General features: G+C 44.2%; 1 protein-coding gene across 1 annotated transcript; it reads left to right on the top strand.

The window, feature by feature from the left end:
• Nucleotides 1–8,828: 8,828 nt before the first annotated feature.
• Nucleotides 8,829–17,296, top strand: LOC125944290 (uncharacterized). Its single transcript, XM_049664640.1, has 5 exons — nt 8,829–9,098; nt 9,424–9,548; nt 15,113–15,230; nt 15,942–16,115; nt 17,249–17,296. Exons 1-5 carry the CDS (start codon nt 8,979–8,981, stop codon nt 17,294–17,296), a joined length of 585 nt encoding a protein of 194 aa, XP_049520597.1. The 5' UTR covers nt 8,829–8,978.
• The last annotated feature ends 258 nt before the right edge of the window (nt 17,297–17,554 follow it).

Here is a 17,554-nt window from a genome sequence, read left to right as displayed (position 1 = left end):
GTCACTCATGGGTGTTTACAAAGAGCGTACCACTCGCGCTTTGTAACAGGTGTTCTGTATCGCTTTTCTGTGTAAAAATGGTGGAATTGCACAATTACTTTACAATTTTTTGAAAACTTCCATAGCATTTTGTAAAACATCGGGTAGATTTGGTATTTTGCAAGGTTCACTTCTTTATGGAAAGCTCGAGTTCAAGTTATTTATTAATCACGTGAAGATATGATCACATGAAGATATTGGGTATGATATAAAGTTGGGGCCCTTAAACTCTCGTAGGAGCTGTGAAACCCTATGGTATGTGCTGTTATGTAAACACTAGAGCGCGTGAGAAAAAAAGAACAATGTGTGAGACAGTACAAATATGGAATATACTCACTGAGCAACTGACGCGAGCATAAAAAGGCGAAGGTTGATTTTGTAGCAGACAAATGACTCTTGTGCTGTTTTGTGCTGGTAATTTATTCCTGAGCTGCGATACAGCATGCCAGAATGTAAATGATCCATATTTACTGCGATATTTTGGAACGTTAGTGCTTTCGAGGTGACTGATCGTAACGGGTAATCATGGCAATGTTTCACGGATAGTATATTATTAATTAAGCAATTATGCTATAATTCGTTCAAAATTATTCAGGTAGAAACCAATGTCACTGCCTGTTTTGTATGGCTGATTCGAACTCATTTTCACGCTCTGTTTGTAGCGGTGCCGCATCCGCACTGCGCGCTAATCTCGTTTGCTCTGAGGCTTGGGCTGGACACAGGAAGACTCGCATAGTAGGAAACGGTTTAATGCTGGCTTAATGTTACACACTCATCACGCCGACTGAACACTATAGCGGCAATGGCTTCACTGAGTAGTCCATGGCGGCCAAACGAAGATGAGGCTGCCGGAAACGGAAGCAGGCAGGGTAGGCGACGATGTCGGCGCGACTACTTGCTGCGCAGGACATGTGGCGCCATCTGTAGCCGCCCAGAACAATTAGGCCAAGCACACATCGCTCACATTCCACCCCCGTCCAGGTGACCAAGTCCCTTGGTCTAATTTGGCGTCCACAGTAAATCAAGCACGAAGTCTCGCAAGCTAAGGGGAAGGTGGCGCACACGCTGTTGGCGCTGAGGCTGTGTCTGGTCGAGGGGAGTTTAAATCGTCGGGGACTGTAGTGGAGGATGTCTCCCCTTCAAGGCTGGACGAAAGGTGTGCAACAGGAGATGACGGAGGCACATACAACTTGATTTGCGATACTTCTAGCGTATATCTGTAAGGGCTGCGGCTGTACGGCACAGTATTAGGCAGCAAATCAATGCGATGTTGAATGTCGGTAAAATGACCAATGTCATCTTCATGGCGAGAAAAGAGGGCGTTGTTCTTGGCCAGTTCTTGGCTTGGAGAGGGGCTACCACCTTGTTCAGTTCTTCGACACAGAAATGTGGACGACTTGACAAGGGCTTGGAGAGGGGCTACCACTTTAGCGAAGCCCTTGATGAATCGATGGTAAAAGCTGGCTGTCAGTATCCAGGAAAGGAATTCCTTATGGTTTTGGGGAGTTGCGATACGGCACATGGCAGCTGCTCTTTCTGGATCCGGGTGATGGCTTTCGCTTGATATGATGAACCCAAGAAATTTGATGAAGCGAGGCCGAAGGAACATTTGTCAAGTGAGGCCTTAAGTCCACTGGCATGCAGCAACTGGAGTGCTTCTTGCATAAGGTCTGCGAATGTGGCGAATGACTGCGTAGATAAGGATGTCATCGAGATATACTCGTATGCCGCTTTTGTCCGGGCGAGGCCGAAGGTCTTGGAATACCAATTGCATGGCTCGCTTTAATGTGGACGGTGCATTCTTTAATCCGAATGGCATTCGGGTCCACATGTAAGTTCCGTGGTGGGTGATGAATGCTGTTTTCACATAGTCCTGGGGTCTCAGGCTCACTTGCCAGTAGGCGCACTTAATGCCCATGGAGGCGAAGTAGGCACAGCCAGCGATGTCCTGAATGATGTCATCTACCAGTGGTAGGGGGTGTACAAGCTTGATCGTACGTTCATTGAGTGGAATGTAATTCACACACAAGCGCTTCTTCCCCCAGCGAGACACCACAACGACTGGAAATGCCCATGGGCCTGATGCAGGGAGGATGATATTTTGAGCAAGGAGCTTTTTGATTTGTCTTTAGATGAATTGCCTGTCTTGTAGCGTATATCTGTAAGGGCTGCGGCTGTACGGCACAGTATTAGGCAGCAAATCAATGTGATGTTGAATGTCGGTAAAATGACCAATGTCATCTTCATGGCGAGAAAAGAGGGCGTTGTTCTTGGCCAGTATGTCAGCAATGACAGACTGCTCTTCAGGGGAGAGCTGGCTGCCTAGGCTGGTTGGTGGAAGTTCGGGGTGGATGGTCACAGGCACCGTAGTGCGGACTTGTAGTGTGGCAGTGCTGCTGTCCAATGGCACTGTCTTCGCCTCCAAAACTGGCCAGCGAGGCTGTTCTTGCGAAGGTAAGGGTTCTCGTTGTAGACAATCTTGTGACATTGCTTCTGCCGGCGCAACAAGTTTTGAGCGGGCTAAAATGACGGCATTGGCCATTCGCGGGACAAGACGCTGAGTGGCCAAAAGCGTTACACCCTTGGCTGGATGTTGCAGCTGAGTGGGCTCTGGTGGCTGGAAGATCAAACGGGCTCGCGATGCCAAAAACCAGTCTTCACACAGAATAAGGGGTAGGACGTTGTTCTCCAAAACTGCTGCCTCAACGACACCAGTGATAGGGCTAATAGTTATCTTAAGGAGGGCGGACCCAACTGGTAGCGCTGTACCACCTCCAACGACGGCAAGAGGGAAATTAGTCCATGGCAAGATCATTGCAGACGACATGATGGCTTTAGAAATCAATGTCACGTTTGAGCCAGAGTGCGGAGATACTTCCAAGTTCTCCGACTCCTGCAAAAGTCGCCTTGAAAAATGGACATTGATGATGTTGGGAGCCTTCAAGTTTGTCAGACATGCTGTGAAAGGCCCGTGGCTGTTTCGCATCAGGGATAGTGGACGATGGGGTTCGTGGTGCTCTGTTGCTGCTACGCAAGGGACATGCTGACCTACCGTCCTACCTTCTGCAATGATCTTGCCATGGACTAATTTCCCTTTTGCCGTCGTTGGAGGTGGTACAGTGCTACCAGTTGGGTCCGCCCTCCTTAAGATAACTATTGGCCCTAACACTGGTGTGGTTGAGGCAGCAGTTTTGGAGAACGTCCTACCCCTTATTCTGGGTGAAGACTGGTTTTTGGCATCGCGAGCCTCTTTACACTTGTAACAGACTGCTTGTGCGATGTCTTGGCCACTCCGAAATGCTGGGGCCCCATACTGTGCAGAAATCTTTTCGTATCTTCGCTCCTGTTGTTCCTTGGGCAAATATGAAATGCACTGTCTTGGCTGTGCTGTTGTAGCTGTTTGCGGAGCTGGTGGTTGGAAGTTATACTGCTGAGCTCCTGGATTGCGACTTTGAAATGAACGAGGCGGTGGCTTCTGTGGAAGCACCGGTTGCTTTACGCTTGCCCTGTCGTGGGCATGTTGAGTGCACTTGTCTAGGCTTGTGCACGTAGACATGAAGTCGCCCACTGTTGAAGGCCTATTAGCCGCGATGGCTGCAATGACATGTGGCTCTTGAAGACCTTGTATCAGATAATCAAATCTTCTGGGCGTCGGTAAGGGTGACGGGGCAGCTTTCAATCACACTCAGCTTTGCGTAAGCATACTCTTGCAGGCTCTCGCCTAGGCCCTGTCTGATCTTTATGACTCGTTCCTGCCACTCGATGAGGGTCAGCTCCGCCGAAAATGCTTCCTTCAGGGCGGCGCTCCTCGTTTCCCAGGTTGAATGCTGATTTCCAAAAGCGAGGTGCCAATTCCGAGCTATGCCTTTCAGTTTACTTGCGGCAATGAGACGGGTGGTGGCGTCATCCCATGCGGCAAGCTGCTGTACCCGGCGAACGTCATTGAGCCAGACATTAACATTTTGTGCTGGAGACTGGTCAAAGTAAGCAATCGATGACGACAGGTCTGGCAGTGTGGCGGGGCAGCTGTTGAAACAGAAGTGCCAGACTTTCGAGCGTCGCGGGGTCAAGGGTCAAACCCGAGTTGCCGGCGGTATCCGCCCTCTCCACGCTTAATCGTGGCGTTGCCTCACGACGTTGTTGTTGTCGACTTCAAGACACTGAATGAGCTGTTCCTTAGAGCCGGTGCTCTGTAGCTCGCGTCAGGCCAATTCTTCTCGGATAAGGTCGACTCCGAGCCGGGACATGGTCATCGTGTCAAGCTCCTCCCAAATAATTCCGGGCATGATGCTCAGCGAAACGAGGCTGGGCGCACGGGAGACTAGGCGAGTGAGCGCTAAGCCAAGTTGTCAACTAGGGCTAGTTGTCAACATTCACGGCACTCTTCATATGACGGCCGTGCTTTTCTTCTTATGCGGAGTGAACACAGACGAGCGGTAAAATGGCAGGAGTATCTTCAGGCGTGAGTCTTCGGCGGCGTGAGTGCGTGAGTACAGTGACGAATGCGGTTGAAAGGCGTACTGACCGGCGTTCGACGCTGGCGTTGACCAAAAGGCGTTCTTGCACTGCCGTGGCTGAGTAGCTTGGCAGAGGTTCGTGGTCGACTGCGCCAGATGTGAGGCTTGGGCTGGACACAGGAAGACTCACATAGTAGGGAACGGTTTAATGCTGGCTTAATAACACACATCACGCCGACTGAACACTGCAGCGGCAATGGCTTCACTGACTCGTCCATGGCAGCCAAACGAACAAAAGATGAGGCTGCCGGAAACGGAAGCAAATGAACTCCCTGCATAGTATTCCGTGTATGTCGATGTGCAGATCTGCTTCAAATCAATACAGCTTGGAATAAACAAATGCTAAATTGGCGGATCAGAACGGCTCCAAAATAAGCACCCCAAAAAGTACGTGCGTACTTTCACGAACAAGAGAGGGGTAACGCTACTGCCTCTGAACAGTGAACATAAATTCCTGGGAATCACTTCAGACCCCAGAAATACGTTTATTCCCCATATTAAATATCGGAAGATGAAATGTCTTAAACCAATGAACCTTCTAAAGCTTCTGTCAAGCACAACATGGGGAAGTGTCTCCTGAACATGTATAACTGTCTTATGCGCTCGCGCCTTGTTTACGGAGCTATATATATATATATATATATATATATATATATATATATATATACGGCTCTAAGGAAGAGCTCATTCAGTGTCTTGAAGTCGACAACAACAACGTCGTGAGGCAACGCCATACGTATATATATATATATATATATATATATATATATATATATATATATATATATATATACGCAACGCTAAGACCCCGTCCACTAGCTGGGTACCCGTCTGGAGACCGGTGCTTTCAGGACAGGTCCGATCCAGAGCCTCTACGTAGTCTAATAGGTGGTCACTTCATCTGCAGCGGGCTCATACACGCGAACATTGAACATCCTTCTTGTTCAATAATAAACGATATGATCATTGCCACATTCTTCTATAACCGACCTGCAGCGAGAAAGCTGTTCTCTTCGTGTGTAAGGAACCTTAGTAGGAAACCGTGTTCCAGTGCTTTAACATCTTCATATGGCTCCAGCGAGACTGCTACCGCGGTGGCAGTGGCAGCTCGGTCGTTTGTAGAGATTACTGAACATGCTCCAGTGGCACATATTAAAATGCTTTTTCTAGAACTCAAGTTGAAGTACTCGTGCCGAGTTTTACACAGATGCTTCCAAGTCACATGCCGGGGTTTCTTATGCAGCCGTCGGACATTCCTTCTCGGCCCTAAGGATCTTGTTAGCTTTATTTGCCCTAGCTGACCTATTTCTCGTTAGATTTCGCATAGTACAAAGTGACATTCCATCTCAAACAAAATTACCCATACGCATTACCCATGTGTATGGCTAATGCGCCAGCAGACCAAATTGCCGCAACAATTACATCGCAAACAACTCCCACTGCTGCTGTCCCTGCCACAGGTCCGAAGTGCAGTTGCAAATGAGCGTCGTGTGCTCTGGTTCGTGTGCTAAACAGCTTCGCTGGTTATCCACCTTCAGAATGGAATGGCTGAGCATTTGTTCTACTTTGGCACTGCTAATGCTGATTAGATAATTTGTACGGTTCACACGTCTGAGGTGCGTGGAAAGTAAAGTCCTTAAAAACACTGCTTCCCGCAAGACGTACAGTATGACATGTTTCCTATGTGTCACTTCCTTTCTCGACCTTTATTTCAATTGTATTCTTTCGACAAAACACATACAGTAAATGTCCATGAACTGTTTGATTGAGACCCGTAGGAAAACGCAAGTAATGAGTGTTACTAATTATACACAAAATATGGACAAACAGGGTAGTTTAAAATTAAGCTTGGCTTATCAGATAATAGCAATTTCACTCAGCAAAATTGAAAGAAATCATACTTATATCGTTTTTCGTACGGGTAAAGGAGACGTAAAGACAATGTGATAACAGAATTTATGATAAATATGTTTGCACTTCAAGTGGCAAGGAGTTCCATACTGGCAAGGAGCGCCACTAACTTCTATTTGTCGCTCTTCAGATATGTTGTGAAGAGCGACAAATAGAAGTTAGGGCCATGCGCATATCTGAATATCTAACTTCTATTTGTCGCTCTTCACAACATATCTGAAGAGCGACAAATAGAAGTCAGTGGCGCTCCTTGCCAGTATGGAACTCCTTGCCACTTGAAGTGCAAACATATTTATCATAAATTCTGTTATGACATTGTCTTTACGTCTCCTTTACCCGTACGAAAAACGATATAAGTATGATTTCTTTCAATTTTGCTGAGTGAAATTGCTATTATCTGATAAGCCAAGCTTAATTTTAAACTACCCTGTTTGTCCATATTTTGTGTATAATTAGTAACACTCATTACTTGCGTTTTCCTACGGGTCTCAATCAAACAGTTGATGGAAATTTACTGTATGTGTTTTGTCCTCTCCTCTCCTCACCTCTCCTCACGATAGGAATTACTCCGACCATTTTCATCATAGCAAACCGCTGTTGAAAAATATGCAAGCAGGTCCAATTGATTCATTACGCAACCCAAAAGCTCTACCATTTATTAACAGTATAGTGACACAAACATCCTCTCCTCACGTCTTTGTTCGGCACGACGTCACCTGTTATTGGAAATGTAGCCGTGTATGCAACTTGGAGTGAAGTTAACAAGATCCTTAGGGCCATGCGCATATCTGAATATCTAAGGATCTTGTTAACTTCACTCCAAGTTGCATACACGGCTACATTTCCAATAACAGGTGACGTCGTGCCGAACAAAGACGTGAGGAGAGGATGTTTGTGTCACTATACTGTTAATAAATGGTAGAGCTTTTGGGTTACGTAATGAATCAATTGGACCTGCTTGCATATTTTTCAACAGCGGTTTGCTATGATGAAAATGGTCGGAGTAATTATTCCTATCGCCCTTTCCTGAATTTTACGTCAAGTACTGTAAATCCACGCCCATGATTCAACGCAGTATGGTAAATTATTATGTATAAATGTGAAATAGAGGGTACGAAGTCACGTCAGCTCGACATTAGTTTTCCTTTGAACATCTTGGACATCTCCTGACACTGCATCATCGGCATACATCAGTAATTGTGCAAAGCTTAGCGCAATTGGCAAGTCATTAACATAATAAAAAAACACCTTAAAACACCTTGTTAAAATGTCCTGGACCAATCGTTGGGAAACACCGGTACTAATTCGCCGAGGAGACGATATGAAGCTACTTATTTTCCATTTAACCTTTGGTAACCTTCCGAGACACTTTGCAGCTTCTTCGCGAAAACCATAGTATTTTAGTTTAAATAGTAGGATGTAGTGAGTGAAGGTGTCGAATGTCTAGAAATACCAGTGCGACAAGCTTGTTAATATTGAGAGTTGCGTCAAGTACTTCAATGAGAGACAATATACTGCAGTCGAAGTGAAAAAAGCTGACCAGAACCCGCGTTGCTTCAAGCTAATATGTTGTAGTTTTGTAGAATTCTCTGAATTCGCTTCGCATCGAGCGTGAGATGCGAGTTTTAAAAAAATTGTCCAAATTTCATCAAAGCTTCTTGTCAGAGCCCTATACTTTATGAATTAGTGTTAAGGTGAAAGCAGTGACAGCGCAGCCATATTGTCTTGTCTGAAATGCAAAATTTTAGTGACGGTAGGCATTAAAAACTGCTAACGAGAGGTTGAAAATGCGACACAATAAGGTCCTAGTACATCATTGTTAACCATGCGTATGGTGTAACCATACATATTTCAAGTGAGTTTATTTACATTTAGCGATATCGAGCTCTAGCAATGTAGCCTGCCGCTAGAGGTAGTTTTGGTGTAGCCAGGATATTAACCGTTGCATGAGATGTGGTGACAACTGATTTCCCATTTCCAAAGCTGTTAATATTTAATGTACTTGTTCTAGACAATATAAAAGTTCCTGTATATTGTATACCTTGCCAGCGTAGTTATTAGAAGCAAGAAGTGAGATTCAGTGATTTGTTTCACAATATTTTGCTAATTCACTTAACAATTTCCTTGAACCCCTTGCACGTTTTAGCACCTCACCACATACGAATTCTATATGGTGAGTTGCGCAGCAACTCGGTATTTGTGATAATAAGTACGAATGTGAACTCGTAAATATATGATGAGAATACATAGATACAAAAGCTATGACGCCTATTATGCATCTAAATAGAACACCATGCAGCGCATTGCGCAGTAGGTAGGTTCTCTTCGTTCTGCGCCTGAAATATCCTGGCCAGCCCATGACGAGGCGACATGAAAAGGCGGCCAATTTTAAGCAAGATTGCAATGAAATTTATAGTATATTTTCGGGCCTGAAAATAATTCCTCTTGGCAGAGGAATTATTCATGACTGTCTAATAGAATTTCATTCCCTCCAGAATCGTGACTGCATATATGAGTATGGACGATATAAAGTTCCTTAAAAAGTACATCGACTATAACATCAAGTACTTGGGAGCAAACCATGTCCACAACGCTGAGGCCTTTAAAACGTGCTGTAAGCAGTTCTTCGAGGTGAGTGCTGGGTAATTGTTTATTGCCGTGTTGAGTATAATCTATAATGCGCATGGCCCTAAGGATCTTGTTAACTTCATTTGCCCTAGCTGACCTATTTCTCGTTACATTTCGGATAGTACAAAGTGACATTCCATCTCAAACAATGTTTAAACAATAATTGAGGCCTGCATATCGTCTAAAAATAATAAATTTTATCACACCACTTCAAGTTCTGTTGTACAAAGTGACGTAATTTTGCGGTCCAGTAGCAGCTTTTGCTAGCAGAGAGCGTACAACGCTTACGGAAGCAATTCATGGATAACTAATGAAATTTCATTTACAGGTATCTACGAAGTATGTGCACAAGCTAAACCACCAGTCAGCACAATCATTTCGATACTTCGCAAGCATTGCGGAAATAGAGCCAACAAAGTGGACACAAATCGCCCTAGACATCGAGCGTGACATGTGAGTTAAAAAAAAACTGTCCGAATTTCATAAGATTCATGTCAGAGCCATATACTTTAAGAATTCGTGTTAAGGTGAAAGCAGTGACAGCGCAGCTATATTTTATTGCCTAAAATGCTAAAATATTCAAAAAAAATGTTTGTTCGTCTGGATAATTCGTACCACATGATAATGTTGAACATTTAAAGAGCAAAATCGCGCTGCGGTGAATGGCATGAGTTTTCACATTATGCGTTGCAACAGCAACAAATATTGTTAGCAAGGCTTATGAATAGAAATTAGCTTAGAATTTGCCTCTAAGACACTGCCCTCTAAATTCTATCGTCGCATAGTTTTTTATGCACAGTGGGCATTATCATTACCATTCTCATTCCATTGCCAAGTCTGGTGCGTTATCAAAATTTGCCAATGTGAATCCTTCAAACATTTGAATGGTGTGTACCTAGATTTAGGTGCATTTTAAAGAACCCCAGGTGGTCCCGATTAATCCAGAGTCACCTGCTATAGCATGCCTCATAATCAGACTGTGGTTTTGGCACATGCAATCCCATAATTCTTGACATTTTAATCTGTGGAACCGTAAGTTATCGGCATGTAATTTAATGAAGACTTCCAATGATATTTATCGATAGCCATAAATCAAATGTATGCTGAGCATTTTGTATGATGTGATGTTACCACAGAAATTTAAAGTAATCGCGATCGCCCAAATCATCTGATATTTTGTGACTAGATCACACTAAGGCCAAGTAAGTTAGGCGGGAGGGAAGTACATCCAAAACTTAACTTTCCATTTAACCTTTGGTAAGGTAATCCCCATGAAACTTCAGTGACTCGTAGATAACTAAAAAAGCATGCGATTGGTGAGTCCCGAATTAAGTAATCTATATAGCCTTAATTTTATACATTAGAAGGTTGCCTTAGTTCGTTCACGACATATTTTCTAAGTGGACATAAAAATGGCACGCAAGCGCTGATGGTTTGATGAATGTCTAAAAGAGGCGTTAAATTTAAATTAAAGCAATAAGCAATTTTTTCGTATTCAGCTTAATTCCATACATTAGGATGCCCAAGTTGGCCCCACGCACTGCTTCGCATAACATCGATTCCCACAGGGCTTTTTTAACGGCGGAGCTGATCCGGCCGTGATCTGTAAGCCGGCCGTGATCCGTAACTTCGTGAGCATGGCTAAGTCTAGCTAAGCATGGTTGGGACTACTTAAGCTTAGTAAGTCATAGATAGCCAATTTGTCAATTTGTAGAGCAAGGATAAATTGGACGGGTTCAGTATAGACACCATTCCACACCGAATAGCACAGCGATAAGTTTTTTGCGCCTCAGTGACCAGCCTTTTTTGTGAAGACAACTAAAATTTGGATGTGGCTTTCGGATGATGAAGTCTAATTTGTTTTCACTGCTCACGGAGTCGGCGCCTATGTGTGTGTACTTCATGCACGGAGCCGGTGCCTATGTGTGTGTACTTCGTGCTTATAAAGCTTCATTATTATAATGTGTAAGCATTCTTTGGCGAGTACTCCAGCAAACGGTGATCGGTAGCTTTCGTAACATTAGAATTGATGAGGAATAAATTGAAGTTAGAAAAAAATTCAGCAGAGACTTATTTCCGTTTAACATTTGGTAAGGTAATCCACAAGAAACTTCGGTCACTCAAGACAATAAAAAAAACATGCGATTGTTGAGCGCCGAATTAGGTAATCTATAGTGCCTACATTGTATATCTTGCCAGCGTAGTTATTAAAAGCAAGAAGTAAGATTCAGTAAGTTCTCCGGAATCGCTAAGGTGAAATATTCAATTAATGTTTTCAACATGCAATAAAGTTCTATCTGCTGAATCGGTGTGTGTTTGCGTATACGTTATCCACAGACCGGAAACATTCGGACCATTTTGCTGCAGAACGATGAAATTTAAATGCGAGGCATTTCTTTGCGAACATTTGCTAATTTGACAGTATCTATCTACCTATCTATCTACCTATCTATATAGCCACCTACGTCTTTGTGCTCTCATGGTCGTTTCGTTAACATGCTATGTACCAAAATTGACACACTGTGAAAGCGTAAATCATAATCATAAATGATGTCATGACATCAATGTCATGGCATGCGTGTCATGTAGGTAACGAAAGAGCCGCCTATGCCTTGGTGCCCTCATGGTCGTTTCGTCAATTGGTAATGTTTCCCACGCCACATGGGAATCGATGTTGAGCCGCCTATGCCTTGGGGCCCTCATGGTCGTTTCGTCAATTGGTAATGTTTCCCCCGCCACATGGGAATCGATGTTATGCGAAGCATAACATCGATTTCCATATGGCGTTGGATCTGCCGGCTTTTTTAACAGCGGAGCTGTTTAAGTCGGCCGTAAGTCCATGGCCTGGATAAGTCTAGCTAACCGTGTTTGGGACTACTTCGATAGACAAAAAATAGCTAATCGATAATTGATAAATCAATTCTGGAAAATGCTGGGGATGACTTGGTAGTGCGTAGCCTAGCCCAAATACCTGGCCAATACCTTGCGCGATAGCCAATCAATAGCTTATTGATAATCGATCAATAATCAATAAATTCCGGAAAGTGTTTGGAATGACTTGGTAGTGCTTAGCCTAGCCCAAAAGCCAGGACTAGCTAGGTGTGCTAGGTGTCGATTAGCTTCGCTTTCTTAACACTGCCCCTCCTGTGCAAGCTACGCTATTTATTTTGTGTTCCCTTGCTTCGTTTTCTGAGACGTGCTTTCGTGGGTGACCACGCTTCACAGCTGAGGTAGATGTTTCGGAGAGCATCCCAGTAGACACAGCACCGATGAAATCCGAAGAGGAAGTGACGCGCGGGAGGCAGCGACGTGACGTATGCAATGACGCACGCACTAGGCACACCTCATTTTATACTCATCATTTGGCGCCGAGGGTGCATCGCAGTAGACAAAGCGCCGATTAAATCCGAAGACCAAGTGACACGTGGGAGGCAGTGATGGAAGTAGTGACAGAAGCAGTGAGGTGTCGTGTGGAATGACGCATGCACTAGGCGCAACTTTAGTCAACAATAAACGTGGAGCCACCGTGGAGTGGGGGAAGCTTGCTCGTCTCGCGTCCCTGAGTCCCTGATTCGATTCCCACGCAGACGGAATTGTTCCCCCCTCTTTCCCATGCTGCCGTCCCCCCCCCCCCCCTTCCCTTCTTGCGCGTGCGAACCGGGATCGTCGGTCCCCCACGCGCGCGGTCGCGAAATACGCATTGCGGTCAAAGAACAACGCCGCCCCCATCCCCCCCCCCCCCCCCCTCCCCATGGCCTTTCGCGGAACGGAAGACGGGGCCTTTCCTGGCAGTTTCCTGCGCTTTCATTCCCACACACAGCATACGACGCGTAACGACGGTGTTATCGCCCTTGGGCTTTATACGGAACATCATGGCGACAATGACGACGGTGACGGCAGAAATGCACTTGGTGCACGGAGTCGGCGCCTATGTGTGTGTACTTCCTGCTTATAAAGCTTCATTATTATTCATATAATTGCTTTCGCAATGAAATAAAATTATCAACCACATGGTGTCAGCTCGCACAGGCTAACATGACCACATCACACTTGATGACCCTGGACAGACGCTGTCAAACGCGTCGGGAAGCGAGGCATCAATAGCGAGCAAAGTGACCTTCACGCTCAAAGGTATGAGCCGCGTGCAAATAGCTTTCAGATAATGCGCGCACAACCGTGCACCGCCCTGCAAAGTACGCAGTTAATGCCGCAGTAGAACGCCGTCCTCCCCCGCCCCCCTCTTTCCCGCGCTGCCTCCGGCTTCCGTCCTTGCGCGTGCGAAAATGAGCCGCATGAACCACATTAACAAGCATGGTGTAAGCAAAAAAAAAAAAAAGACGTCATTTCGGCTCTGTTGATGCAATATATCTGCAAAATACGGGTAAATGCATAATTAGTCAAATTAACACATCTAAACTTTACGGTAGTGTAATAATTCTTAGCGATGGGTAGACATGCATAAGCTATCTAAATAAGTAAGCAAAACTGAAGTAGCGGCCGAGCCAAAGGATATGCTTAGGTATTAGTAGGCCATTCTAAGAATTTCTGTAGCATTTTGTTTTCTCCACGCATCGGCGCGAAGTAACCCAAATATCGGCACTTCACTGAAATGGTGTCACACCCGATATTGTGACACGGAAATTTATTTTGCCCCCACCGTATGACCGTAACAAAATCCTTGCCGACGAACTTTTGTTGTTTAGGTTGCATTTTGTTTAGGATACAGGATGCAGAATTCAAAGAGAACTTTGGAACAAATTTTGGTGTATGAAAGATCTTACGAAAAAAGCGTATTCACAAACGAGAGAATGTTCCTAAGATGCCCACCACTGCAATGAGGAATGCGTACGCTGCTGCCGAAGAAATTTGATACGGACGTAGCAGTATGACGCGGGAAAGCGATGGAAGGTGCTGGCACAGCCATTTAGCCAGAGGCCACAATTGATAGGTCATGCCACAAGAAAAACCGCCATCGTCGCCTTATGATTGGCTGGATATGCTCATTCTAAAACCCAGACTAACATCAGTGCTGGGCTTAAATCACGTCTTTTAGTTGATTCGTGCAATGTATTTCTATATTCCCCTCGTCACTTAAAAGAATTCGGTGCGAGATTTTTCTTTCTTCCAGCCACCGATCATCTTACCGGGCTCCACGCCTGCTGCGCAGCACTACAATCATAATGATGGCGTGGGAAAGCCAGCCACAGTGGCTTGATAGCCCAAAGTGAACAGTGCGAAATGTGCGATACGCTGGTATTGTTATTAAACCACGCCATATTAGCCGAGCAGCATTTCCGTCACTGAATTATGCTGTCTTGCGTGATTTCAACGCGTTTGGACGGAGCTACGACATTCGTGCGATTTTAGCGGTGTAAGGGCACATAGTATAGAATATACTGGAGGACTCCATGGACTTCACATCAAGACCATTGTATTTACACTATTCGGATTCCAACTGTTTCGGTTACGTGAAACTGCCACTTTGGCAAATATTTGCCCAAAATTTTCACTACCATCACATATAGTGACTGTTGCATATGCAAATGGTATATACCTGTATTTTTCATTCTCCGATCGCCCCAATTAGTACCATTGCTGTGTTGTTTGACCACTGCTGCTGGCTTTGTCGCCGTCAGGAAGTAGAAATTTTTGCATTATGTCACCTGTGAAAAGCTAGGCATTCGACAGGTACACGTTATCCGTTGTACTGCCTTCATAGGCTGAGCCTGGTTCTTTCACTAAGTGAGCGAAAGCGATACGTACGCTAGCGAGAATAAAAATGTATCTAACATATTCCTAAACATGACATTTATTGCTGCCATAATTTTAATTTTGTTGTGCTCAAAGGCAAGTCGCACCTTAAGTTACTCTTAAACAACGAATTCACAAGGACTGCAAATGCGTTTACTTGTGAAATTACAAAAGCTTTCTCTGGAGAATACTGTCTTGTTTATGACCATAACTTCCATAGTTTTCTTTAAATATATGTGTCAATTCAAGTGGTTTATATTTTTTAGGAACACGGCTGTCCTTTTTGTTGCTGAAACCTACGAATCAGTCAGAGGCAGAGACTCCATATGCCTTGTGGGAGGAACAGCTTGGGAGCTGCCAGCAGTGTGCGGAAGGCAAGGAATGGTATGTTTCCTACACAACAGAAAATCTGTTATGAAAGCGCGATCAAAGAAGTTCCTCCGAAAAAAATATTAAGCTAGGGCATACCATGTCACCCTAATACAAGCGCACATGGTCGCCAGACTTGCCTTTCTTTCCTGCCAAAGTTTATTTCCTGCCAAAGTGAAATGGAGATGAAAGGCAATTAGTCATGTTTTGCGGTGGTGCAGTAAAGCACGGTGATTTTTCTAGTGTTTCTCAGTTTTTGCTTCATGGAACGTAAATAGCGACGATGTTTACCTGACAGTGAACGAACTCTACAGCTCACCTCATCCCCAAGTAATTTACCTTCATTTTATGCTGTATTGCTAATGAAGAGAAAGTGAGAGTTGATTTTTTTAGGCTCATAGATAAGCCACACAATGGAAAAAAAGTCTGTACATTTAAAAAAAGAACCTAGCCGATAATACTCGCAAAATACTCGTAATACTCTCCTCACAATACTCGTAATACTTAACCCTGTTCTTGTGTTGCTCATCGTCCTTAATTTCCATCTCCCGCATTCAGTTTTTTCCTCGTAATACTCTTAATACCTGACATTGTTTGAGCAGTTGCGTAAGCAACTTATTGCGAAGCCCGTGGTTTCATTTATCGCCATTTCGTATTTCTCTCATATGCCTAAACTATAATAGTTTTATTACCTCTATTATAACTTATTCAACACCGCACTTTCAGAAAACCTGGATTGAGAGTGCCCAGGCGCCTAACTTTCGTCATGGTTCAGCCTTTATGCCAAGTATAAGTGTCAGCGCCACGGTATATGACAAAATGTCAGCAGCCAGCAGCGCAACTCTTGCTGAAATGAGGAAATCGCCGAATGTGATTTCAGCCTCCAGTACTCGAGATAAGGTAAGTGGCCACTTCTCCAAACACCTATTGCGCAGATCCAAAATCTGACGCCCAGTTTCCCTTTGAAGCTTTTTAAAAAGGTTTCCGAAAGGCTGATGTGCAAATTGACGATATGGGTGCCGCCCATGTCATTACTAGAAAGAGTAATCCCTAAATACTTATATACTTTCATTGAATAAAAGATTCATATAACAAAATATAATAATTGCGTGTATGGTTTTAGAAGTTATAGTTTTTAAAGAAATCCCATTTGCAAAAGAATTTTAAAAAGAAAGAAAAGGACGCGTATGCTCACACCGAGTTATCTGCATGTCCAAGATTGTGTTAATTGAAACACATTGTCCCAAAAAGTCAAACATTAACATGTTTTATAATCAGGAAGTGATTCAGATATTAGGTGCAATAACTGTAAAAGCACCCCAAAATTTGTACGCGCAGTAAAGCCACATGCGGCAAGACTGGCATGGCTGAAATTTCTGCAACGCGAAAAACGACCCCAGGATTGTTTTCCCGTGTTATATTTAGGAGCGCTGTTAAATCAATTCCATGTCCCATTCTGAGCACCAGCACTCAATTAAATACACTGAATCACGAATTGCTTGCACTAAATCATTTACATATATAAGGAATAATAGTTGCTCCAATACATTTCCCTGTGGCACACCGGAAGTAGCATTGAGCATCCTAGATAAACTAGGCTTAATTTCAACCCATATAATTTCGACACGTTTATTAAGATAAAGTGGCAAATCTGTTACGCAATTTTAGAAGTAATTTTCTATGCGGAACATTATCAATCACTTAATGATTGGGTGCCTTTTTTTCTAGGTGTGCGACAATCCTGGCTGGGAGGTGTTAGGAGTAGATGACTTGTTCCAACTACAGCTGTGGAAAACAAGGAGCGGAGGGGTAAGGTCTTGCACTTTCGCGTTTTCTTTGATAAATTACTGTGTGAGAAGCGGGGACATGGTGAAAAGTAAAACATCGCAACTGAATGGACCCGCTATGAGATGGAAGGCTGATATGCCGGGAGGTTTGTTCCACTTGGATTCACAGCGTTCGCGGTGCAATAAGAAATGGCAGAGACAGATTCGTTTTGAACCTCATTATATTCTTTTTTTTATGTGCCTTAGTCTACCGAAAAATCCTACCAGGCAAGCAAACTTATTCACAAGACTTAACTGCAAGGAGTCCCGAGATATTATTTATAGTATTCCCCAAATGCATTTCGCACGCACGGCCTTTGCGAACATTAATGGCACGGTAAGTTGCCTGCTCGAACTGAGTAATGTACCAAGAGCAAAATGCACAATGCAGAGTTCAGTTGAAGCTCCCTGCCACGACATGCCTCAAAATGCGATTGTTTCTAGCTCGGACAACCCCCTAATACTAAAGGTCTCGCATTCCTGTCAACCAAACCAACGCCCTTCCCCTTGTCT

This window comes from Dermacentor silvarum, chromosome 3, assembly GCF_013339745.2.
Source record: "Dermacentor silvarum isolate Dsil-2018 chromosome 3, BIME_Dsil_1.4, whole genome shotgun sequence".
In the NCBI taxonomy this organism is placed as follows: domain Eukaryota; kingdom Metazoa; phylum Arthropoda; class Arachnida; order Ixodida; family Ixodidae; genus Dermacentor; species Dermacentor silvarum.
Note: the sequence above shows the minus strand (reverse complement) of the source record. Positions and strands in the feature narration are given on the sequence as shown.